This window comes from Amblyraja radiata, chromosome 10 (genome assembly GCF_010909765.2).
Source record: "Amblyraja radiata isolate CabotCenter1 chromosome 10, sAmbRad1.1.pri, whole genome shotgun sequence".
NCBI classification, from domain to species: Eukaryota; Metazoa; Chordata; class Chondrichthyes; order Rajiformes; family Rajidae; genus Amblyraja; species Amblyraja radiata.
In genome coordinates this window covers 56427697-56454029 of record NC_045965.1, presented here as the reverse complement: position 1 = coordinate 56454029, position 26333 = coordinate 56427697, and the positions used below count along the sequence as shown (strand labels likewise).

At 46.0% G+C, this 26333-nt stretch overlaps 1 protein-coding gene across 1 annotated transcript in view; it reads right to left on the bottom strand.

Annotated features, from left to right (window-relative positions):
* The window catches only part of abca4 (ATP binding cassette subfamily A member 4), a 148834-nt gene that overhangs the window by 28322 nt on the left and 94179 nt on the right, over positions 1-26333 (bottom strand). Inside the window, exons 25-33 of the mRNA XM_033027825.1 lie at positions 25337-25542; positions 22769-22808; positions 21036-21116; positions 12281-12561; positions 11062-11186; positions 6331-6429; positions 5969-6158; positions 3716-3810; positions 2757-2789 (exon numbers count right to left, since the gene is read on the bottom strand). Coding sequence (XP_032883716.1) covers positions 2757-2789; positions 3716-3810; positions 5969-6158; positions 6331-6429; positions 11062-11186; positions 12281-12561; positions 21036-21116; positions 22769-22808; positions 25337-25542 — 1150 coding nt within the window. The remainder of the gene's footprint in view (positions 1-2756; positions 2790-3715; positions 3811-5968; positions 6159-6330; positions 6430-11061; positions 11187-12280; positions 12562-21035; positions 21117-22768; positions 22809-25336; positions 25543-26333) is intronic.

Sequence of the window (26333 nt, the reverse complement as noted above, 5' to 3'; positions counted from 1 at the left end):
TGTGGTTAAGGGGATCAGGGGGTATGGAGAGAAGGCAGGTACAGGATACTGAGTTGGATGATCAACCATGATCATATTGAATGGCGGTGCAGGCTCGAAGGGCCGAATGGCCTACTCCTGCACCTATTTTCTATGTTTCTAAGTTTCCATGTTTCTATGTTTCTATGAGATTATACAGGGAGAGTCTACGCAGGCTAGGACTTTGTACCTTGGAGCACAGGAAGTGGAGGGATGATCTTACAGAGGTGTATAAAATCATGAGGGGAGTACATGAGGGGTAGACAGACACACAGGGTCTTTTACCCAGATAAGCAAATCAAGAACCTGAGGACATAGGTTTAAGGTGAGAGGGGCAAGATTTAATCGGAAGCTGAGGGGAAACCTTTTCACACAGAGGGTGATGGGGATATGGAACATAGAAACATAGAAACATAGAAAATAGGTGCAGGAGTAGGCCATTCAATATGATCATGGCTGATCATCCAACTCAGTATCCTGTACCTGCCTTCTCTCCATACCCCCTGATCCCTTTAGCCACAAGGGCCACATCTAACTCCCTCTTAAATATAGCCAATGAACTGGCCTCAACTATGTTCTGTGGCAGAGAGTTCCAGAGATTCACCACTCTCTGTGTGAAAAAAGTTTTTCTCATCTCGGTCCTAAAGGGTTTCCCCTCTATCCTTAAGCTGTGACCCCGTTGTCCTGGACTTCCCCAACATCGGGAACAATCTTCCTGCATCTAGCCTGTCCAACCCCTTAAGAATGTTGTAAGTTTCTATAAGAGACTGCCAGAGGAGGTTGTGAGGCAGGTACTATAACATCATTTAAAAGACACCTTGAAAGGTACATGGATAGGAAAGGTTCAGAGGGATATGGGCCAAACACGGTGAAATGGGGCTAGCGTGGATGGGGAATGTTGGCTGGCATGGACTAGCTGGGCCGAAGGGCCTGTTTCCGTACTGTACGCCTCCATGGCTAAGCTATTAAAGGCCAGTCGGCTGAGCCACAGGGCTTCCCCACAGCCGAGTTTCAAAAAGTCAGTGTGGGAATGTTACACAGAGATTGCACAATAATAATAATAATAAATTTTATTTATGGGCGCCTTTCAAGAGTCTCAAGGACAATGTTCAGTTCCAGCACACGGCAGGATTTATATAACGTTCAGGCTCGGGCTAATGGGGCAAATAATGTTGACTCCACACTTAAAAAACAAACCCACTCAATAACCAGAGGATCCGCTGGCTCCTCCTGACATTAACTACATCACCACTGTCGAATCCTCACATCAAAGTCATGGCGAGTTTCACACAAACGCCGTGAAAACTGACGCGTCAAACACTGCTAATTCTGCAGACAGACACACAAAGCTGGAGTAACTCAGCGAGTCAGGCAGCATCTCTGGAGAAAAGGAATTTCGGCTTCCCGAAATTCCTTTTCTCCAGAGATGCTGCCTGACCCGCTGAGTTACTCCAGCTTTGTGTGTCTATCTGCAGTTTCTTCCTACACTGGTAATACTACAATGAGTGTCTACCCTTCTGACTTCCCACAAACCTCTCCAGCACCTTCAAGCCACGTTAGGCGGGCTGAAATGCTTTCAACCTGCCTGTGTATGTGCAGTTGCAATATCAGTCAAGCAGCACGGCACTATTCAGCACAAAATCTGCTTGATTGATACAACTTCTAACCCCCTAACATTCACTGCCTCAACTACCGATGCAGTGTGGTCAGGTGTGTTGTGTCTATAGGATGCATTGTATCAATTCACAGGACTGCTTCACCACATCTCATGATCCTCCATTTTCTATGTACCTAGGGATTGGGGACATTGTTAACTCCAAGCTATCCTCCAAGTCATGTGGGTACGAGACTCAGAAATAGGATGTCGTTCTTTCAATTCCACAGGGTAAAATCTGGAACTACCTGTCTAATTGCCAGATTACCTTCACCAGAGGAAATGCAGGAGGATGGAACTCATCAGCTTCCTGTCAAGGGCAATTTAGTTTCGTTTAGAGATACAGCACAGAAACAGACCCTTCGGCCCACTGAGCAATTCCCGCACACTAACACTATCCTACACACTAGGGACAATTTTCAATTTTACAAAGCCAATTAGCCTACAAACCTGTACGTCTTTGGAGTGTGGGAGGAAACCGAAGCACCCAGAGAAAACCCATTCAGGTTATGGGGAGAATGTAGAAACTCCATACAGACAGCACCTATAGTCCGGATCAAACTCAGGTCTCTGGCGCTGTAAGGGGCAACTCTACCGCTGCGCCACTATGCCGCCCGCATTTAGATGTGGGCAATCAATGGTGTCAACACCTGATTAATCATGTGATTCACGAGAGCACATAATAATAGAAGCAGGAGTGGGCAATCTGGGCCTTAATGTTCTTCATGCCATTCAGTATGATCATCACAGATCAACCCAAGGTCTCAACTCCTCTGCACCAGATACCCATTGCCGTCAAATACTCCAACCTTTCAAAAATGTATTTACCTCCACTTTAGATACTTCTAATGAGCCAGAGAATCCCCGAGATCCATTTCTTGTTATGCCAACCTGAAAGCCCTTCGTCACAAGGACCACCCTGACCCACCACTGAACAGCAATGAGCTGCTTCTGATTCAGGCTTGCACATTCTAATTTTACAGAACTTTGGAGGCCTGACATCCACATTGTGGTTGCCCTCTTTGCATTTCCCTACAGACACAACAAACACCTGAGACTGACGTTGGTTGAAGTGAATCCATACCTGCGTTCGTTCACCCAGTACTTGCTCTGCATGCTGAAATGACACAAGGAGGGAAAGGTCAGATCGCAGGACATATTGGGAAATCTTTTGAGAAGATGCCTTCAGGTTGGATGACTAGACATTTTAATTTTGGCTAATAATAAGTTATTATTCATAAGCAAGGGCAGAACCCACACAGTAAATAGTAGACCCCTGGGGAGTGTTGTAGAGCAGAGGGATCTAGGAGTGCAGGTGCATGGTTCTTTGAAAAGTCGAGTCGCTGGTAGACAAGGTGGTCAAAAAGGCAATTGGCCTTCATCAGTCAGAGTATTGAGTATAGAAGTTGGGAGGTCATGTTGCAGTTGTATAAGACGTTGGTGAGACCGCATTTAGAATATCGTGTTCAGTTCTGGGCACCATGTTATAGGAAAGATATTGTCAAGCTTGAAAGGGTTCAGAAAAGATTTACGAGGATGTTGCCAGGGCTAGAGGGTGTGAGCTACAGGGAAGTGAGTAGGATGGAGCACAGAAGGATGACGGGTGATCTTATAGAGGTGTACAAAATCATGAGAGGAATAGATCGGGTAGATACACACAGTCTTTTGCCCAGAGTAGGGGAATCGAGGACCAGAGGACAAAGGTCCAAGGTGAAGGAGAAAAGATTTTAATAGGAATCCGAGCAGTAACATTTTCACAAAAAGAGTGGTGGGTGTATGGAACAAGCTTCCAGAGGAGGTAGTTGAGACTGGGACTATTCCATCGTTTAAGAAACAGGTGCATGGATAGGACAGGTTTGGAGGGATATGGACCAAGCACAGACAGGTGGGACTAGTGCAGCTGGGACATTGTTGGCCGGTGTGGGCGAGTTGGGCCAAAGGACCTGTTTCCACACAAAATCACTTTATGACTATGAATCTATGTTCATCTGCCAATGAGCACTGAACACGATGATGACTTTGGGCAGGTAGAATGGGCCTCACCTGCTCCTTATCAGTTTAGGGTACGTTTTAACCAGGAAATCTGATAAGTTTCTTTCAGTGAGATTCTGCAGGATCTCCGTTGAGTTCTGGATTCTCTGGAATGGAGAAAGCAAACTTGTGTCAATGACTCCAAATATATTAGCGTTAAAATAGACCACCACACAAAACAAAAATAGCAGCAAAGCTAATCTTTTTCCTTTTTTTTTTTAACTAACAAAGATAATCTAAATGCATGTTATAGTAAGATATTGTTCTAATAGATGAAATTCTCTTTCTCAATTCTCTTTCTCTAATGACAACACATTCACATTCACTGGCAGAGTCTGGATAGATTGGATGCGGAGAGGATGTTTCTACTCGTTGGAGTCTAGGACCCGAGCGCATAGCCACAGAATAAAAGGACGTACATTTAGAAAGGTGTCGAGGAGGAATGTCTTTAGTCAGTGGGTGGTGAATCTGTGGAATTCATTACCAGAGACCGCTGTGGAGACCAAGTCAATGGATATTTTTAAGGCAGCAATTGATAAATTCTTGATTAGTACGGGTGTCAGGGGTTATGGGGAGAAGGCAGGAGAATGGATTTAGATGGATCAGCCATGAATGAATGGCAGTGTAGACGAGCAGTCTTGCAGTGGAGGTTAATGTTGGCTGGCTCCCCACAGAAACGTGCAGTCGCCTTACTGCCGCGATACAACAGCACACGAGCCATGGTCTTAACCACAACAGACCCGGCCACGGTGCAGAGCAACTCAAGGAAGGCATCAACACATCAACAAACGCTTGCTCAATCGTGCTTGCTACTGCACTGCATCTCACCTCAAACAAGCTTCTAGTAGGAATATATATATAGTCTACAGGTACCCGTGTATACACACACACGCACGCAAGCACACGCACTCACGCACACACACGTACATACACACACACATGCACAAACCCATCACATATACACACACAGGGATTCAACACACACATATGCACGCACACAAACATATACAGTACATGTGAATGCACGCACACATACACAAGCATGTACACATGTATGGATGCACACACACATACACAAAAGTGTGGATGCGAGCACACATGCACACATCTAAAGACATATACACATGTGCATTTAGCACATAAATACATATGCATTCATATACACACACACAAAGATATACACACATGGATAGATGCTCACATGCACACACACATTGATGCACACATGCACAAACAGACGTGGATACATGCATACGCATACACAAACATATACATGTAGATGCATGTGTACACACACACAATGCATGCAAACATACAAAGCCAAACATTGACAGATAATCGCACATACACAATCACAAAGATAGACACAAATTGCTGGAGTAACTCAGCAGGACAGGCAGCATCTCTGGAGAGAAAGGAATGGGTGAAATTTCAGGTCGAGACCATTCTTCAGACTTCAGAAGAAGGGTCTCGACCCGAAACGTCTTCGGCGTAAACCAGTATCTGCAGTTCCTTCCCTCACCCTTCACAGATAACTACCTGCACACAACCACATACATGCAGATTTACCACACACAGGTACACACACACAGATACACACACACAGATACACACACACAGATACACACACACAGATACACACACAGGTACACACACACAGATACACACACACAGATACACACACACAGATACACACACAGATACACACACAGATACACACACAGGTACACACACACAGATACACACACAGGTACACACACACAAATACACACACACAGATACACACACAGGTACACACACACAGATACACACACACAGATACACACACAGATACACACACAGATACACACACAGATACACACACAGGTACACACACACAGATACACACACAGGTACACACACACAAATACACACACACAGATACACACACAGGTACACACACACAGATACACACACACAGATACACACACAGATACACACACAGATACACACACAGGTACACACACACAGATACACACACACAGATACACACACAGATACACACACAGGTACACACACACAGATACACACACACAGATACACACACAGATACACACACACAGATACACACACACAGATACACACACAGATACACACACACAGATACACACACACAGATACACACACAGATATACATAGATACACACACACACAGATACACACACAGATACACACACAGGCCCGTGTCATGCATTTGGCAGCACCAGTGAGGCAGGTGGTTACTACCTGTGGCGGAGGCAGGCCACCGGCCGCTGGGGGGCAGTCGGGGAGCATAACCAGGCGGCCTCTCGTGCTGCACTGGCACGGTGGCGACGGGTTGTTGCTGGAGTAGATGGGAGATTTCAGCACGTTGGCTATTGAGCGGTCATGTTTCGGGACTCCCCAGTCAGTGGAATGGTTCCCGCAGGGGTATCCCCTGTTTAAAGATAAGACAATGTTGGAAGATGTACGTTGAAGCAGGATTTTTCATTAATACACACAAATTTATGACACTGAATGCAGAACTGATTTTGAAGCTCGACATCAGAAAGTCAACGCTGAGCTCAGCTAAAACGTGAAAGTGGCAATGTGAATATGATCAGTCTTACTCAATGGGGTTGCCCTTCATACACCGAGTCCCAAACCCAGGATTGTTCACCAGTGCCTCCGTCAATTGGCACAGCTTCTCATCAGATGGCCGTTCATTGCTGTTGAGATGCGGGAAAAGAATATTAACCGATATATTATAACATTCAGATTTTCTGAAGGCACCTCTCTGTAACTTAATCCTAAAATAATACAGGCACACATACATACATATGCCTGTGGATATGCGCGCACACACACAAACACGCACGCACACGCTCGCACACACACGCACGCACACACACAAACACACGCGCACGCACACACACGCGCACACACACACGCATACACGCACGTGCACACACACACACAAACACACGCGCACGCACACACGCGCACACATACACACGCACGCGCACACATACACACGCACGCGCGCACACACACACAAACACACGCGCATGCACACACACACGCACACACACACACGCACGCGCACACACACGCACGCGCGCACACACACAAACACACGCGCGCGCGCACACACGCACACGCACACACACACGCACGCACACACGCGCACGCACGCGCACACACACGCACACACACACACACACACACATACGCGCACACACGCACACGCACACACACAGGCATGCGCACACACACACAAACACACGCGCACACACACACACACGCACGCGCACACACACACAAACACACGCAATAACACACACACACACGTACACACACACACGCGCTCACGCACACACACACGCGCACGCACATACACACACGCGCACACACACGCACACACAAACACACGTACACACACACACGCACGCACGCTCACACACAGGCATGCACACACACACACGCGAACACACACACGCACAAGCATACACACACGCACACACTCACACACACACATACACACACATGCACACGCACATACAAATATATACAGACATGTGTATGCACGTACACATGCGCACACACCCAAACGCAAAAAACACATGTGGATTCAGCACGCACACGTGAATGCACGCACATGTGAATGTGGAGGCATGTACACATATACACACACACATAAATACATGTGGATGGATGTACAAACACACACACACGTGGATGCATCCAAACATACACAAACGTGATTGCACGCGCACACACACACACAAGGATGCACGCACACATATGCACAAACACATACACACATAGATGCATGTACACACACACAAAATCACATTTACCTAGTATATATTATAACAATGATATTTTCTGGAGGCAACTCTCTGTAACATAATCCTAAAACAATACATTTAACATGAAACATACATTGTGAACCAGGGGTGTCCAGATGTGATTTCTGTACCTGGTTTGTGCTTAATATTCACGGGTCTGTCTGGATTTGTGTTTTATGCTACTGAAGATTTATAAAGAATTATTCTAACACTCTTGCTTTCCGATGATTAAATCCTTTGGAAGGGTGTAAATGTCCGAGACTAGAGGGCCTAGCTATACAGTAAGAGGGTTTAATGAAGATGTTTCGGACACGTTTATTTACACAGAGGGTGGTGGGAGTCTGGAACTCGTTGCTTGGGGTGGTGGAGAAGGCAGATGCAATAATGGTGTTTGAGAAGCTGTTAGATAGGCACATGGATCAGTTTAGCTCATTCTCACATGTACTGAGGTACATTGAAAAGCTTTTGTTGCATGCTAACCAGTCAGCGGAAAGACTGTACATGATTATAATTGAGCCATCCTCAATGTGCAGATACATGATAAAGCGAATAGCATTTAGTGCAAGATAAAGTCCAGTGGTCTGATTAAAGATAGTCGGTGGGTCTCCAATGAGATAGATGGTAGCTCAGGACAGTTCTCTAGTTGTTGATAGGATGATTCAGTTGCCTGATAACAGCCAGGAAGAAACTGACCCTGAATCTGAAGGTGTGTTTTTTTCACACTTGTGTACCTTTGCCTGATGGGAGAGGAGAGAAGAGGGAATGGCCAGGGTGCGACTCGTCCTTGATTATACTGGTGGCCTTGCCGAGGCAACGTGAGGTGTAAATGGAGTCAATGGAAGGGAGGTTGGTTTGTGTGATGGTCGGGGCGGTATCCACAATTCTCCACAATTTCTTGGGGTCTTGGATGGATCTGCTCCCAAATCATGCTGTGATGCATCGCGATATGAATATGCTGGGAATGGAGGGATATGGATCAATAGCAGGCAGATGTGATCAGTTCAGCTAGTCATCATGTTTGGCACATGTACTCATGTACCGTTCTATGTTCTATGTTGCCAAAAACTCCATTGACCTCGCACAAGTGTACGGTGGAGAGCTAGCATCATGGCCTGGTTTGGAAACTCAAACGCTCAGGAACAGAGGCGGCTGCAGAAAGTGGTGGGCATTGCATGGTCCATCCCGGGCAAGGACCTCCCCACCATCGAAGGGGTCTACCGGAAGTGCTACCTCAAGATGGCTTGCTAACATCATCAAAAACCCACACCACCCTGGCCATTCTCACTTCTCTCTGCTATCATCTAGAACAGTGATTCCCAACCTGGGACCATATGGCCCCAAAGGGGCCATGGCAAATTTCAGGGGGGCCACAGAAAAATGTTGCGATTTAAGGGGCCACAGGTTCAATGAAGGGGGCCACAGAGCTACCACCCTGTTGCCTCCTAAATTTCAGTTCTAATAAATTTAAATCTATGGATTTGAAATATATTTTTAATGTATGATTATAAATGTTTATTGAACCCACAAAAATATTTTTGACGTTTGTGGAATAGAATAAAAGAGAATATATGTGCAATTAATAGACACTGATATTTTTATGGAAGGTATTATAATATTGAAGTACTTTTTTTCCTCTAATAACGTCGGGGGGGCCACGGAAAAATTAAAAGGCCCCAAGGGGGCCATGAGCTAAAAAAGGTTGGGAACCACTGATCTAGAAGAAGGTGCAGGGGCCTGAAAACCATGAAGCGCAGGTTTCAAGAACAGTTTCCTCCCATCAGGTTCCTGAACCACTGTACACAATCCTGTTGAGGCCGGATTGTGGTTCGGGCTGTGCTGGATGGTTCAAGACCTTGACTCAACGGGAAAGTGACTTAAACGCCGGCATCGAACATCTATGGACTTTGAACCATTATGGTTGCTCTACTTTGATTTATTTTTGCACTAACATGATCTAGTTTAACATAATTTATTGTATATTTATTTTCTTTTGTTGTTGTGTAAGGCTGCAACAAGTAAGGCTATCATTGTTCTAGTTCATATCCGGTGCATATGATAAGTAAATACACTTGGCTCAATGGGGATATGATTTAAACTTTATATGTTGTTGCCAGTTACACTTGAATGACCCACCATAAATAAAATTCTCGTTACTGCTGCAATAAAACACACGGTAACTTTATTTTATTCATTCGCAGGATGTGGCTGCGAATTGGCAACTGACATTGCTTCCTTCAATATATTGACATTCTTAATTACGTAACCGCATTATGTTGTAAAATAATAAAATGACTAAAGTACACGAATAAAATAATCACCAAAAGAATGGATGTTATGTAGAGGTAGACTAAAATGCTGGAGAAACTCAGCGGGTGAGGCAGCATCTATGGAGCGAAGGAAATAGGCAACGTTTCGGGTCGAAACCCTTCTAAAACCTGTTTGAATTATCAAAAGTTCCAATGTAAAGACATTATTCCAATTATAAACGACAGGTTTGAAGGAATTAGAAATTATTTTTATAATTTTAGAATGTAAAATGTGCTGGAGGGCAAGTGATGCTACAAGAACTTGCATTTTTTTGCTTGCTTGCAGACTGGATAGGCCCGGCTTGTACATGCTAGAATTTAGAAGATTGAGGGGGGATCTTATAGAAACTTACAAAATTCTTAAGGGGTTGGACAGGCTAGATGCAGGAAGATTGTTCCCGATGTTGGGGAAGTCCAGATCAAGGGGTCACAGTTTAAGGATAAGGAGGAAATCTTTTAGGACCGAGATGAGAATATCATTTTTCACACAGAGAGTGGTGAATCTCTGGAATTCTCTGCCACAGAAGGTAGTTGAGGCCAGTTCATTGACTATATTTAAGAGGGAGTTAGATGTGGCTCTTGTGGCTAAAGGGATCAGGGGGTATGGAGAGAAGGCAGGTACAGGATACTGAGTTGGATGATCAGCCATGATCATACTGAATAGCTGTGCAGGCTCGAAGGGCCGAATGGCCTACTCCTGCACCTATTTTCTATGTTTCTATGTTTCTATGTCCTCCCCGTGACCTGCGTGGGTTTTCTCCGGGTGCTCTGGTTTCCTCCCACAAGGTTTGTAGGTTAATTGGCTGCGGTAAAAATTGTGCCTAGTGTGTGTAGGGTAGTGCTTGTGGACATGGATCGGTGGTCAGCCCGGACTCGGTGGGCAGAAGGGCCTGTTTCCTTGCTGTATCTCTAAACTAAACTAAACTCAGACAACAAGTAATTCCCTCAAGTCCTAGACCTTGTCAGCCACCTTCATTCAGGCTTCCGCACTCAAATCCTGCAAGTGCATAAACGTACCACCATCTATCTCCGGCACAGGAACGACAATTGTCATTTATTTATTTCATCCAAATTAAACTGTGCACATTAAAGTTATACAGTCCTGTGTCTACAGTGACACAATGCAATGAGCAATGCAATAACATGTATGACATTCTAACAGAATAATGGCATAATGGGAAGTTAGCAAAAGCCGCTGACGTACCTGAAGAAAGTATATTGTTCACCATACATCCATGGGTGCATCGTTAAACTTCTATACTCTCCAAATGGAGGGATTATAAGTGAAAAGATCAAAGCCAGTAGCACAAAGTTTGCAGGTAGGAGAAACTGTTGGGAAAAAAGAATGTATCTTAATTTGGACAGTCTAAAGGGGCTGTCCCACTTGGGCAACCTAATTGGCGAGTTTAGAAGAGTTTGAAAAAAATATCATGTTGAAGACCTCCTTCGACTATGTAGAAGACCTCCTTCGACCCTTCGACCCAAAACGTCACCTATTCCTTCGCTCCATAGATGCTGCCTCACCCGCTGAGTTTCTCCAGCATTTTTGTCATGTGATAGAAGCAGAATTAGGCCATTCGGCCCATCAAGTCTACTCTGCCATTCAATCATGGCAGGTCCATCTCTCCCTCCTAAACCCCTCTGATGCCTGTACTAATCAAGAATCTATCCATCTCTGCCTTAAATATATCCACTGAGTCCACAGCCTTCTCTGGCAAAGAATTATACAGATTCACCACCATCTGACTAAAGAGATTCCTTCTCATCTCCTTCCGAAAAGAACGTCCTTTAATTCTGAGGCTATGACCTCCAGTCCTAGACTCTCCCACCAGTGGAAACATCCTCTCCATATCCGCTCTATTCAATTACATGCTCATTCCTGGGATCATACTTGTGTGTGTAACCTCCTCTGGACCCTCTCCAGAGCCAGCACATCCTTCCTCAGATACGGTGCCCAGAATTGCTGATACTATTCCAAACGTGGCCTGACCAGCGCCTTATGGAGCCTCAGCATTACATTCCTGTGTCCCTGGTCCCTGACTGGGTGATCGGGGACAATCACCCTGCTCGTCCTGAAACTGAATCACCGGAAAGACAGCACTGCCCCCAGCACTGCATCAGTGCCAACATCAGGATGATGGGGTGGACATTGTAGAATTGCATTAATTTCGGACATTCAATAATATAAACATCAACAAACAACTTTATGGTGGGATGTGTAGCAAGGAACTGTAGATGCCGGCTTACACCGTAGATAGACACAAAGTGCTGGAGTAACTCAGCGGGGTCAGGCAGCATCTCTGGAGAGATGCTGCCTGACCCCGCTGAGTTACTCCAGCACTTTGTGTCTCTCCTTTGCATGGACCAGCATCTGCAGTTCCTTGCTTCTGCTAACATGGTGAGACCTGATGTCTTCATCTTACCTGTGCCAGGAAATCCCTTTGACTGCGGATGGCATGGTTGAATCTTTTGATGAACAACGCCTTGAACTGCTGCCTTACGAGCTCTCCGCCCTTGATTTGTCTGGAGCCTTTGCCGTCAGCCCCAGCGGGTGGCTGCTGGCCTGTGGGATCAGGGGACACCTCAGCCATGGCTGGGTGCGAACTGCCCGCTGCCGGCTGTCCGTTCGGTTTCGCCCCGGACGTGTCTCTTGTCATGTTTTGTGCCTTCTCCGCAGCTTGGCTGTTCTGGGGACCCTCCTTGGCTGCGAGGTACATTCAGAGTGAAAAACATTTGCATAGAGCATCGGAAATAAGCTGGCTTTATTTCTGAAATATGATCGGAAATGATAGGGTGGCACCATGGCGCAGTGGTAGAGTTGCTGCCTTACAGCGCCAGGTTCGATCCTGACTACAGGTGCTGTCTGTGCAGAGTTTGCAGGTTTTATCTGGGTGCTCCGGTTTATAGACAATAGACAATAGGTGCAGGAGTAGCATTCGGCCATTCGGCCCTTCGAGCCAGCACCGCCATTCAATGTGATCATGGCTGATCATCCACAATCAGTGCCCCGTTCCTGCCTTCCCCCCATATCCCCTGACTCCGCTATCTTTAAGAGCCCTATCTAGTTGACCCCGTGACCTGCATGTGTTTTCTCTGAGTTCTTCGGTTTCCTCCCACACTCCAAAGACTTGCAGGTTTGGAGGTTAATTGGCTTGGTTAAATGTAGGTTAATTTACATTGGAATGTAATAATGTCCCTAGTTTGGTTGTGTTAACGTGCGGGCATCGTTGGTCGGTGCAGACTCAGTAGGCCAAATGGCCAGTTTCTGTGTTGTATCTCTAAACTAAACTAAACACAGTGGACAGGGCTGAGCTCAGATAACCCACTGTGCTCCTCATGGTCTACCAGACTGTGTGTTCTCCACGGGGCTATGCATTGCTGTCAGGCTGCTTATCCACCAGTCTTTCTTTCCACTGGATTGCTTACAGTCCTGGTCTACTGGAGTTTAGCTTAGTTTAGTGATACTGCGTGGAAACAGGCCCTTCGGCCCAGCGAGTCTGCGCTAACCAGCGATCCCCGCACACTAAAACTATCCTACACACACTGGGGATAATTTACAATCATACCAAGCCAATTAACCTACAAACCTGTACGTCTTTGTAATGTGGGAGGAAACTGGAGATCTCGGGGAAAACCCACGCAGGTCACAGGGAGAACGTACAAACTAAATACAAACAAGCAACCATAGTTAAATCCTTGTCCCACTGTACGAGTTCATTCAAGAGTTCTCCCGAGTTTGCCCTGACTCATACTGAGATTTACGGTAATGGCCGCTCGTCGGTACTCGGGGCTCTCGTGGACATTTTTCAACATGTTGAAAAATCTTCACGAGTCTTCCCGAGCTTACCGCGTTTCCCGAGTACCTGCCGTTAACGTTTACGAGCAACTAAGAGACGTCCCCGAGCTCCGACGTACCCGCTACATACATTCTACGTGCTTACCATGAGCTTTATTTCGGGATTAAACTCGGGAGAGCTCTTGAATGAACTCGTACAGTGGGACAGGGCCATTAGGATTGAACCCGGGTCTCTGGCACTGTAAGGCAGCAATTCTACCGCGGCGCCACTGTGACGTGCCTGTTCAATGGGGTGCTTATAGTTCACAAGTCTACTCACAGTCCAGGGGGACTACTTCACAACTCACTGTTATTGCTTATGGTCCACTGAGCTGCCATCTTTCACTGCTCCCTCATAGGTGACTGGGCAGCTTACAATGTGCTGGGCTAAATGCCGGCTCTCAACCCCTAGAGAATAGTCCTGAGCTACCATCTACCTCATTGAAGAACCCCAGACTATCTTTAATTGGACTTTATCCTGTATCTGTACACTGTGGATGGCTCGATTGCCATCTTGTAGAGTCTTTCTGCTGACTGGATAGCACGCAACCAAACAGCTTTTCTCTGTACCTCAGTACATGTGACAATAAACAAAACTAAACTCAATCCATTGTCTCCAAGTGTCTCCATGAAACTTTCCACACAAGTGGCTATGACTTAACCTGTGGCTTAATGGATGGCTTTCACAATGGAATCTAGGAATTAATAAGTTGAAGTAAAAAATATTTTGAGAATGGTTACAACCTTACTCTTTTTAATTCTTAGGGTGTATCAGTTTTGTGTTCTTTATATAGGGCAGCACAGTGGTGCAGCGGTAGAGTTGTTATCTTACAGCGCCGGAGGCACGGATTCGATCCTGACTACGGGTGCTGTCTGTACAGTTTGTACCCCGTGTTCTCCCAACGACAGCTCCGGTTCCCTCACACACTACAAATATAGAAATTAGGTGCAGGAGTAGGCCATTCGGCCCTTCGAGCCTGCTGTATCTGAATGAACTCGTACAGTGGGACAGGGCCATTAGGATTGAACCCGGGTCTCTGGCGGTTCAGGTTTGCCGGTTAATTGGTTCGGTAATAGTTGTAAATTGTCCCTCGTGTGTAGGATAGTGCTTGTGTGTGCGGATCGCTGGTTGGCACCGTCTGGGTGGGCCAGAGGGCCTGTTTCTGCACTGTATCTCTAAAGTAAACTAAACTAAACATTCAAATTCCCAATCTGAGGCTGTTAAATCCTCAACTGAAATAGTGTAGAGAAGAACTACGGTACAGTTCCATTGCAACAGTGGACTGTGCTGGAAAAATCTGGGCCGTAGGAAAGATGTTGTCAAGCTGGGGAGGTGACAGAGAAGATTTACGAGGATGTTGCCAGGACTGGAGGGCCTGAGCTATAGGGAGAGGTTGAGTGGGCAGGGACTCCTTGGAGCGCAGGTGGATGAGGGTTAATCTTATAGTGTATAAAATCATGAGAGGAATAGGTCGGGCAGATGCGTCGAGCCTCTTGCCCAGAGTAGGTGAATCGAGGACCTGAGGAGATAGGTTTATGGTGACGGGCGATAAAATGTAATAGGAATCTAAGGGGTAACCTTTTCTCTCAGAGGGTGGTGGGTGTACGGAACAAGCCGCTAGAGGAGGTAGTTGAAGCAGGGACTATCCCAACAGTTAGACAGGTACATGGATAGGACAAGTTTGGAGGGATATGGACCAAACACAGGCAGGTAGGACTAGTGTAGCTGCAACATGTTGGCAGGTGTGGGCTAAGGGCCTGTTTCCATGCTGCATTACTCTATTTGACTTGTAGTGAGGTGATTGAAAGGTAGTCAGACTAATAATAATAAAACAATCACAGGCAATGAGCCAAACTAACCACTGGTAATGGTTCAAATGTGCAATTTGGAATTGTTTTCAGGAAGGTGTTCCAACAAAAGCATTGTAGATGAATAAAGATAAAGTCATTTAAATCGTGCAGGAATTAAGACTGGGAATGACACAAGGTATTGGAGTAACTCAGCGGGTCAGGCAACATCCCTGGAGAACATGGATAGGTGACGTTTCACAGAGTGCTGGAGTAACTCAGCGGGTCAGGCAGCATCCCTGGAGAACATGGATAGGTGACGTTTCACAGAGTGTTGGAGTAACTCAGCGGGTCAGGCAGCATCCCTGGAGAACATGGATAGGTGATGTTTCACAGAGTGCTGGAGTAACTCAGCGGGTCAGGCAGCATCCCTGGAGAACATGGATAGGTGACGTTTGGAGTCTGGATAGTTTGCAGAGGTGGGATGAAATAAATGGTTGGAAGTGTTGTTTCATATTTCTGGATGCTTGAGATCTTTCTTTATCCAAGAATATCTTGTGAATTAAAGGGAATATCGCAGGCAAAATATGGATGAAATATACCGCCAGAGGTGACTTTACTCCAAAAAGCAAGGTTAGGGAAATGAAAGGGGTTGGACAGGCAAGATGCAGGAAGATTGTTCCCGATGTTGGGGAAGTCCAGAACAAGGGGTCACAGTTAAGGATAAGGGGGAAATCTTTTAGGACCGAGATGAGGAAAACATTTTTCACACAGAGAGTGGTGAATCTCTGGAATTCTCTGCCGCAGAAGGTAGTTGAGGCCAGTTCATTGGCTATATTTAAGAGGGAGTTAGATGTGGCCCTTGTGGCTAAATGGATCAGGGGGTATGGAGAGAAGGCAGGTACAGGATACTGAGTTGGATGATCAGCCATGATCATATTGAATGGCGGTGCAGGCTCGAAGGGCCGAATGGCCTACTCCTGCACCTATTTTCTATGTTTCTATGTTTCTATGAAATGAATTATTCCCATTTAAAGGGGATGTACTTAGAAATGAAAGCATTTTTGCCAGTATCTACCTTCTCCTTTCACACGAAAACTAGAATTTGGCGCGGCATTGTAGCACAGCACCAGAGACCCGGGTTCGATCCTGACTACGGGTGCTGTCTGAATGGAGTTTGTACATTCGCCCTGTGACCTGCGTGCGGTTTCTCCGGGATCTTCGGTTTCCTCCCAAACTCCAAAGACGTACAGACTTGATGGTTAATTGGCTCGGAGTAAATATCAAATGTCCTTAGTGTGTGAAGGATACTGTTAATATGTGGGGATTGCTGGTCGGTGCAGACTCGCTGGGCTGAAGGGCCTGTTTCTGCACTGTATCTCTGAACTAATAAACTATGAAGCATAAAACCTGCTTGATTGACCAAACTTCACAACCCTAACACTCACTGCCCCACGACCGATGCAGCATGGTCAAGTGTGTAATATCTAAGTTTATTGGCCAAGTATTCACATACAAGGAATTTGCCTTGGTGCTCCGCCCGCAAGTGACAACATGACTGTCACTGTATGTCATGTTGTCACTTGTGGGCGGAGCACCAAGGTAAATTACTTGTATGTGAATACTTGGCCAATAAACTTATTCATTCATTCATTCATTCATTATTCATTCATTCATTCTATGGGATGCATTGCAACAATTTACAGGACTGCTTCACAACATGTCTTGGTGGGCCGAAGGGACTGTTTCTGTGCTGTATCTCTAAACTAAACTAAACTAATCTAAAGAAAAATAGTTTTGAATTTCAGTGTAATTATGTTTGCAGGATGTCTGAAAGGTTATTTTGTGATTTAATGAGAGGATGCATCAGGCAGCCAGGTAATTAGATGTAATTACACATCTTGACATCAATGAGACATCACAGTTCCAGAGCCCCTGTGTACCTTCTCTTTCATCTAAAACTTGTTTGAAAGTGTCTCCTGCACCAGACGTCTTAAATGATCACTCTCTGGATGCTGATGAGAGGACGCTGTACCGAGCCGTGGGCAATGATAGCAGCAAACACTCTTTGTTTTTAGTTTTTAGTTTTCAGTTTTGGTTTTAGAGATACAGCCTGTTTCGACGAATGCAATCGACCTGGTGTGCACAATCAATGAGATCAAATAGAACAAGTTGTCCTACAACTTTAGGCTGTGCACGCCATATGCAAGAAGAAGAAGAAGAAGTGTGGAAAAAGGGCCCTTCGGCCCATCGAGTCCGTACCGACCGACGATCACCTGTGCAATAGTTCTATCCTACACACGAGGGAAAATTTACAGACACACACCAATTTTAATTTAGTTTGGAGATACAGTGCAGAAACAGGCACTATCACCGCAAGTCCGCACCGACCAGCGATCCCTGCACATTAACAGTATCCTACACACACTAGGGACAATTTACACCAAGTCAATTAACCTACATCCTGTACGTCTTTGGAGTGTGGGAGGAAACTGAAGATCTGGGAGTAAACCCACGTGCTCACGGGGAGAACGTACAAACTCCATACAGACAGCACCCATAGTCGTGTTTGAACCCGGGTTTCTGTAAGGCAGCAACTCTACCACTGCGCCACCGTGGCCGCCCAATTGACCTACAAACCCGCACGTCTTTTGGAATGTGGGAGGAAACAGGAGCACCCGGAGAAAACCCACGCGGTCACAGGGAGAAGGTACAAATTCTGCACAGACAGCACCCGTAGTCAGGATCGAACCTGGAGCTGTGAAGCAGCAGCTCTACCGCTGCGCCACTATGCCACCCCTGTGGAGGGAACGGATAGCCAAAACCTCACGTTGGATCACTTCTTTAGACTTCTTTGTATTCTTTATTTTAAAAAACTGTTCTAAAAAGCGTGCAGGAGCAGGGGACTGGTGGCATGGGAGTCGAATTCACTGAAAGAGCCGGGCGAGATGAGAAAGCAAATAAAAGGCGTGTACAATTTGTGCCGCGTTGACAGCTACATGAGTTGACTCGGAGGAACTGAGTCAAACAGTGAAGGAAAATTCTGAAGTTAGTTACCTCGGCCAGAGAGGGTGTGGGTTTTTGGATGAAGGCTGCATGGAGAATTGGGTGGATGGATATTGGCCAGCACATTCACTCCTCATTGCACCACCACTGAGACTTGCTGTAATTGCATGCTGTAATTGCATGGTGTATCAGGCTTGGCTCCATGATGCAAAACGCACTGCCAAGATGCAATACACAAACGCTGGACACTTGACTGAGGCATGGCTTGGATGCTCACTGTATAACTGCACCCGACATGAACTAAGGGTTCAGGGGATCGAGAGAAAGCAGATAGGCAGTGGGGAAATTACCCCACAAACCTGTCCGTTTTTTGGAATGTGGGAGGAAACCAAAGAAACTGGAGAAAACCCACACAGGTCACAGGGAGAATGTACAAACTCCGTGCAGACAGCACCCTTGGTCAGGATTGAACCCTGTTCTCCGGTGTGGTAAAGCAGTAACTCTACCGCTGTGCCCACCGTGCTGCCCGAAACCACATTGGTTTCACTAGTCACTGAGAACCCACAAATGGGAACAAATATTTTATGTGGGGTGTGTGTGGGGGGGGGGGGGGGGGGGGGGGGGGGGGGGGGTAGTTGGAGACAAAATTTTCTAATCTTTTACCTCGACGGAGATGCAAATATTTTCTGTATCGCCATCTCCGTCCGCACTGCGGCCTAACATCGAGGAGTTGGCGGCCTTTGCTGGAGCCCGATTTCGAGAGTTCCACCGTGGGGAGCCTGCTGGACTTTAACATTGCGGAACCCATGATCCCTTTGCCAGGGATCGACCTCGGAGCTCCAACCGTGGGTGCTTGCGGACTCAACATCACGGAGCCCATGGTCTCCGGTCAGAGACCGACGTCGGGAGCTGCAAGCTGCGGGAGTTTCGACCGCCCCAACGCGGGAGCTTCGACCGCCCCAACGCGGGAGCTTCAATCGCCCCGACCGCGGGACAAATAAAGAGGAAGAAGACTGGACTTTATTACCTTCCATCACAGTGAGGAATGTGGGGAATCAGCTGTGGTGGATGTTCATGTTAACTTTTATGTAGTTGTATGTCTTGTTGCTTGTTTTTCATGCGGCTGTATAGTCATTCGCATATCACTGTACCTTAATTGGTACATATGACAATAAAAGACCTTAGAAACCCTTGAAACCTTCTCTTGGTTCCAAAAGACTGCTGATGAGGTAGAATGAAATGTAAAACGTTGGAACAGAATTGTAGCTGGGTCCTGGGTGACCCACTGCTGCCCCTAATTCACGTGTTGACATTCATATACTGTACATGGACATCTATGAATCATCAGCACTTATATGACCATATTTTTGTTCGTGTTTATCACCGGCTTTCCTTCATTCACAACATTCCATTACTTCTGGTCCATTCGTACAAATAAATATATTTTTTCTCCTGGGTTGTTACTAAATAATTTCCAAGGGTGCAGCTCATTCCAATCTTTGATCTTACAACCTTTAAAGTAGATGTTGAGGGTTTTTTTAAAAGCTGGAGCCAAAAAAATAGGAATTTGAAGCAATTAGCGTATTTAACCTCTAATGATTACTATTTATACTCTGTGAGTAGAGCAGGTTTGATTAACTTTTTTTGTTAGAAGGTGAAGAAGAAAGGAGCAAATCACACAAATAATATGGTTCATTGTGAAGGGATTTCTGCAGCCTGTCTAGAGATAGCGGAACTGCAAAAATATAGTGAGTTTTGATCTCTCAACCCAGAGGTTGAGGTTTTTCTATGTAACCCGAAAGTGCCGAGAATTCTTCAAAGGCCAAGATGAGTAGTGTGAGTAACTTGGTTTAGTTTAGTTTTGAGAAGAAGTGCGGAAACAGACATTTTGGCTCACCAGAATTTTGGCCCATGCCGACCAGCAATCCACACACACAAGCACTATCCTATACACACGAGGGACTATTTACAACTTACCGAAGCCAATTAACCTACTAACTTGGCCGAATATTTAGAAACATAGAAAACATAGAAAATAGGTGCAGGAGTAGGCCATTCGGCCCTTCGAGCCTGCACCGCCATTCGATATGATCATGGCTGATCATCCAACTCAGTATCCCATCCCTGCCTTCTCTCCATACCCCTGGTCCCTCTAGCCATAAGGGCCACATCTAACTCCCTCTTAAATATAGCCAAATATAGCCTCTTAAATATATTTCTGGCGGCACGGTGGCACAGTGCTGGACTTGCGGCCTAACAGAGCCGGTGTCCTGGGTTCGATCCTGACTGCGGGCGCTGTCTGTACAAAGTTTGTACGTTCTCCCTGTGACCGCGTGTGTTTTCCCCGGGTGCTCCAGTTTCTTCCCACACTCCAAAGGTGCGCAGGTTTGTAGTTTAATTGGCTTCTGTAAATTGGATGCAAAACTGGGAAGATGGGTGACCGTTGGTTGGCGTGGACTCGGTGGACTCGGTGGGCTGAGGGGCCTGTTTCCACGCTGTATCTCTAAGCTAAACTAATACGGATCTGGAGAATGTTCCCTCATGCTCACCATCCTGGGCCTCAACATCCACAACCGTTGCCTTTTGTTCCACTCCAACGGCTGCTTCTGGCGTTCTTGAGATGCGACAGCCTTGCAGATGAACAAAGGATATAAAAACACAAAAATAAAAATGTAGTGACTTCAACCAAGCTGTGGCCAGGGCACTCCTCCTCCTCAGAGTTGGGTATCACCCGGATGGTCTCACTATCGAGTTTACCCGTTACAACGTGAAATATGAGGTGATAACAGTGTGTCTGATGTACTGGGAGATTTGTGAACGATAGGAACAACAGTAGCCCAGCGGTAGAGTTGCTGCCTCACAGCCCCAGAGACCCGATTCAATCCTAACCTCGGGGGCTGTCTTTGTGGAGTTTGCACGTTCTCCCTGTGACCATCTGGATTCCGGGTGCTCCAGTTTCATCCCAAAGATGTGCGGGTCTGTAAATTGCCTCTCGTGTATAGGGGGTGGATGAGAAAGATGGATAACATAGAATTAGAGGGAATGGGTGATTGATGGTTGGCCTGGGCTTGGTGTGCTAAAGGGCCTCTTACCATGCTGTATCTCTAGACTAAATGAAACCAACCCATGACAGAAGAATAAGGGAGGAAAAAGAGAGCATGTTGAAAGGTGAATTAAAGTTACACACATAGAAATGGCAGGGAAGAGAAAAAAAAATAGATTGATAGGGAGAAAAAGAGTCCCGATGTTGGGGGAGTCCAGAACCAGGGGCCACAGTTTAAGAATAAGGGGTAAGCCATTTAGAACGGAGACGAGGAAACACTTTTTCACACAGAGTCTGTGGAATTTTCTGCCTCAGAGGGCGGTGGAGGCCGGTTCTCTGGATACTTTCAAGATAGAGCTAGATAGGGCTCTTAAAGATAGTGGAGTCAGGGGATATGGGGAGAAGGCAGGAACGGGGTATTGATTGGGGATGATCAGCCATGATCACATTGAATGGTGGTGCTGGCTCGAAGGGCCGAATGGCCTACTCCTGCACCTATTGTCTATTGTCTATTGTCCAAAGTGACTTTTAAAAGCAATTGACATTCTAAAAGTCTCTTTAGATCAATTCATTAGCACCTGAGTCAGGTTCCAGTTGAAATTAAAGATAGACTTAAAATGCTGGAGTAACTCAGCGGGTCAGGCAGCATCTCTGGAGAGAAGGAATGGGTGACGTTTCGGGTTGGGACCCTTCTTCATACTGTCGGTCAGTCTTGATCTGAAACGTCACCCATTCCTTCTCTCCAGAGATGCTGCCTGTCCCGCTGAGTTACTGCAGCATTTTGTGTCTAATTATCTTCGGTTTAAACCAGCATCTGCAGTTCCTTCCTGCACATCCAGTTTAAATTAATGAAGTCTGCATTAAAAGGATTGTTCAGCATTGAATTAAAAATGAGCACGTTTTCAAATAGGTCCTTCTGCTGTCAGTTTCCATCTTTCTTAGTGTTACTCACTTAGACTTTGGTTCACATACAAAAGGGTCTATAATATGCCTGAATTGGAAGAATATACCAACGTTGCAAAATTGATCAAATGTGTAGGAAGGAACTGCAGATGTTGGTTTAAACCGAAGATAGACACAAAAAGCTGGGGTAACTCAGCGGGACAGGCAGCATCTCATGCCTATCTTGCAAAACAGATATTCAAGAGCAGGTGATATTTCTGCCCCATAAACCTCACCAAGAACACAATTCTATAACCGTCATGTTCCATGTGGATCTTTCAGAGATGTTTTATTTACCTGATTTGAGAGCAGCATCTTCAGTAGCCTTCAGGAATATCTGCAGGTTAGAAAATAATCACATTGAATTACTGCAGCAGATTAAGTGCAGGTGCTGTGGTACTTAAATTCCACTAATCTAGAATTACATAGACACATAGAAAATAGGTACAGGAGTAGGCCAATCGGCCCTTTGAGCCAGCACCGCCATTCAATATCATCACGACTGATCATCCAAAATCAGTACCCTGCTCCTACCTTCTCCCCATCCCTTGATTCCATTAGCCCCAAGAGCTAAATCTAACTCTCTCTTGAAAACATCCATTGAATTGGCCTCCACTGTCTTCTGTGGCAGAGAATTCCACAGATTCACAACTCTCTGGGTGAAAAAGTGTTTCCTAATCTCAGTCCTAAATGGCCTACCCCTTATTCTTAAACTGTGACCCCTGGTTCTGGACTCCCCCAACATCAGAAACATTTTTCCTGCATCTAGCCTACCCAATGCCTTAAGAATTTTATATGTTTCTACAAGATCCGCTCTCCTAAATTCCAGTGAATATAAGCCCAGTCGATCCATTCTTTCACATGATGTCGGTCTCGCCATCCCAGGAATTAAACTGATGAACCTACGCTGCACTCCCTTGATAGCAAGAATTAAAAAGTGTCCATCAAGAATGGCAACCGTGACTGTGTAGGATTATTGCAAGAAGTCCCTGATATGCTTCAAAGAAAGACTCCGCCTCAGCCGTGAATTGTTTCTCATCTCCCGGACTCAGCCACACACTTCCAAGACAAAATCAGGTTAGAGCCATAAATGGCAGCCCTCTGGCTATTTTTAATCAGATTATCTTTAATCTGGGTAGTGATTGTGCAGAGGATGTTTCCACTGGTGGGAGAGTGTAGGACCAGAGGTCATAGCCTCAGAATGAAAGGACGTACCTTTAGCAAGCAGATGAGGAGGAATTTCTTTAGTCAGAAAGGTTGTGAATCTGTGGAATTCATTGCCACAGACGGCTGTGGAGGCCAAGTCAATAGATATTTTTAAGACAGAGATTGACAGATTCTTGGTTGGTAAGGGTGTCAGGAGTTATGGGTTGAAGGCAGGAGAATGAGGTTGAGAGGGAAAGATAGATCAGGCATGATTGAATGGCAGAATAGACTTGATGGGCCGAATGGCCTCATTCTGCTCCTAGAACGTACGAACTTAATCAGACTTTATTGGACTTTATCTTGCACCAAATGTTATTCCCTTTATCTTGTATCTGTACACTGTGGACGGCTTGATTATAATCACGTATAGTCTTTCTGCACACAGGATAGCCCGCAACAAAAAGGCTTTTCACTGTACCTCGGCACACGTGGCAATAAACTAAACAAAACTACATTTAAAAATGTATCACGTGGCCATGGTAGAATGAAGGGGTGGGGGCTTCCCCACTGAAACTTGTGTCCAGCACAAAAATGATTCACTCACACCCACAGCTGTTGGTTGGAAAACCTGACACCCACAAACGAGCAGTGAAAATTCTTTCAGAAAGTGTTTGAGGTTGGTAGGAACTTTTTTTGCAGAGGCGTGAAGATTTCAAAACGAGAAAGTATGTGTAACACGCACTCCTTGTCAACGATGCTGTGACCAGTTGCGGTGTGTAGGTTAGGAAATGCAGCTGAGGGTTTGGTCACTAACATCCAGGGGGTCTGGACTAATGAATCACTGATGTGAGTTTGCAGCCTGGCGTGGTGGCTGGAGAATTTAAATTCATGCACCACAGAAACAGGCCTTTTGGCCCACTGGAGTCCCCACCCATTCAACACTAGTTTAGTTCAGACACGAAATGCTGGAGCAACTCAACGGGTCAGGCAGCATCTCTGGAGAAAAGAAATAGGTAACGGTTCAGGTGGAGACCCTTGTTCAGAATGAGAGTCAGGGGAGAGGGAAACGAGAGGTACAGTTCTTGATTAGTACAGGTGCCAGAGGTTATGGGGAGAGGGAGGTTAGGGGGATAGATCAGCCATGATAGAATGGCGGAGCAGACTTGATGGGCCGAATGGCCTAATTCTACTCCTATTTCTTGTGACCTTATGACCTCATGAGAATAAAGCAGGGCCTGCAACGATGACACAGGAAAGGTGGAGCCCACATAGATTCAGATTCAGATTCAGATTCAAATAGTCTACTGTTGGCTGTGGATGAGGTGATAATGAAGGGATACGAACGTCTGCCCTGGCAGAGCCCTCCACAGCCTGCCTACAACCTCATTGTCCCCCAGTCCCGCACAGCCCGGGTTTAGCTTCTCTCCAAAATCCATGCACAGAACTGCCCTGGCAGAACTGTTCCTGTAGACCCTTGACCCTCAAAGCTTTACCTCCTATCTGTCTAAAATGGGCAACCCCTTTTTCAAAAGACAACACCTAGGTCTAGATTTTCAATCGATGACCTGTTAGTTGAGAGGATCAGAGCCTTTGTGTTTTGTCTCCAACTAGCGGTTAACTACATTTTTCTACGGACGCAGCTCTGGTGAAAACTGAAGTCGGCTGCCAATGCGTTGCTGGTCAGAGTAGCCTCCTGGAATAGGTACCACTCAGCCTCACCTCCTCCAGCGAGGTGTCGGACACACCAAAGCTGCTGAGACCCAGGTCTTGCAGCGTCTCTTCAACTTCTCGGAAGAGGCTGGCATAGGCCAGGTGCTTGATGTCTTTACTGGGCAGTAGGTAGTACAGCTCCTGGCCGACATTCTCGATCAGCTGGGCCTCGGGGACGTGATGCTGGATGAGTTTTGTTAACGAGTCCACGTCGCCTGTGGAGAGATTTCAACAAGATGTCCAGGGAGACAAAGCAGGCTGTCATTTTAATTTAGTTTAGTTTAGAGATACAGCGCGGAAACAGGCCCTTCGGCCCACCGATCCCCGCGCATTAACGCTACCCAACACACACTAGGGACAATTTTACATTTACAACAAGCCAATTAACCCACAAACCTGTACGTCTTGGGAGTGTGGGAGGAAACCGAAGAGCTCGGAGTAAACCCACGCAGGTCACGGGGAGAACATACAAACTCCGTACAGACAGCACCCGTAGTTAGGATTGAACCCTGGTTTCTGGCGCTGTAAGGCAGCAGCTCTACCGCTGCGACACCATGCCACCGTTTGCTGCACGTTTACAAAACACAGTCAACTGTGTTCTTATTACCCCAATCCATCCCATCAATGTTTTAGATTTAAAGGCCTTTGGTTAAACTCAACTGAGTTGGGAAACGTGACAGGCGATTTCATTGAGATTCGAGGTGCTGAAAGCTTGTTTCTTCAGGCGGGCGAATCTACAACTAGGCACTGATGTTTTAGGGTGATACATCTCTGGAATTATCAACTCAGTCATCTGAGATTGTTCAGTGGTTGAGAACATTCAAGGATCAGATTGATATGTTTTTGGACACTGGGAAAATTAGGAGTTAAAGGGATTGGGCAGGAAAAGAAGTTGAGTGGTAGAACCAAGGAACTGCAGATGCTGGTTAATACAAAAAAAAGGATACTAAGTGCTGGAGTAACTCAGCAAGTCAGGCAACATCTCTGGAGAACATTGATAGGTATT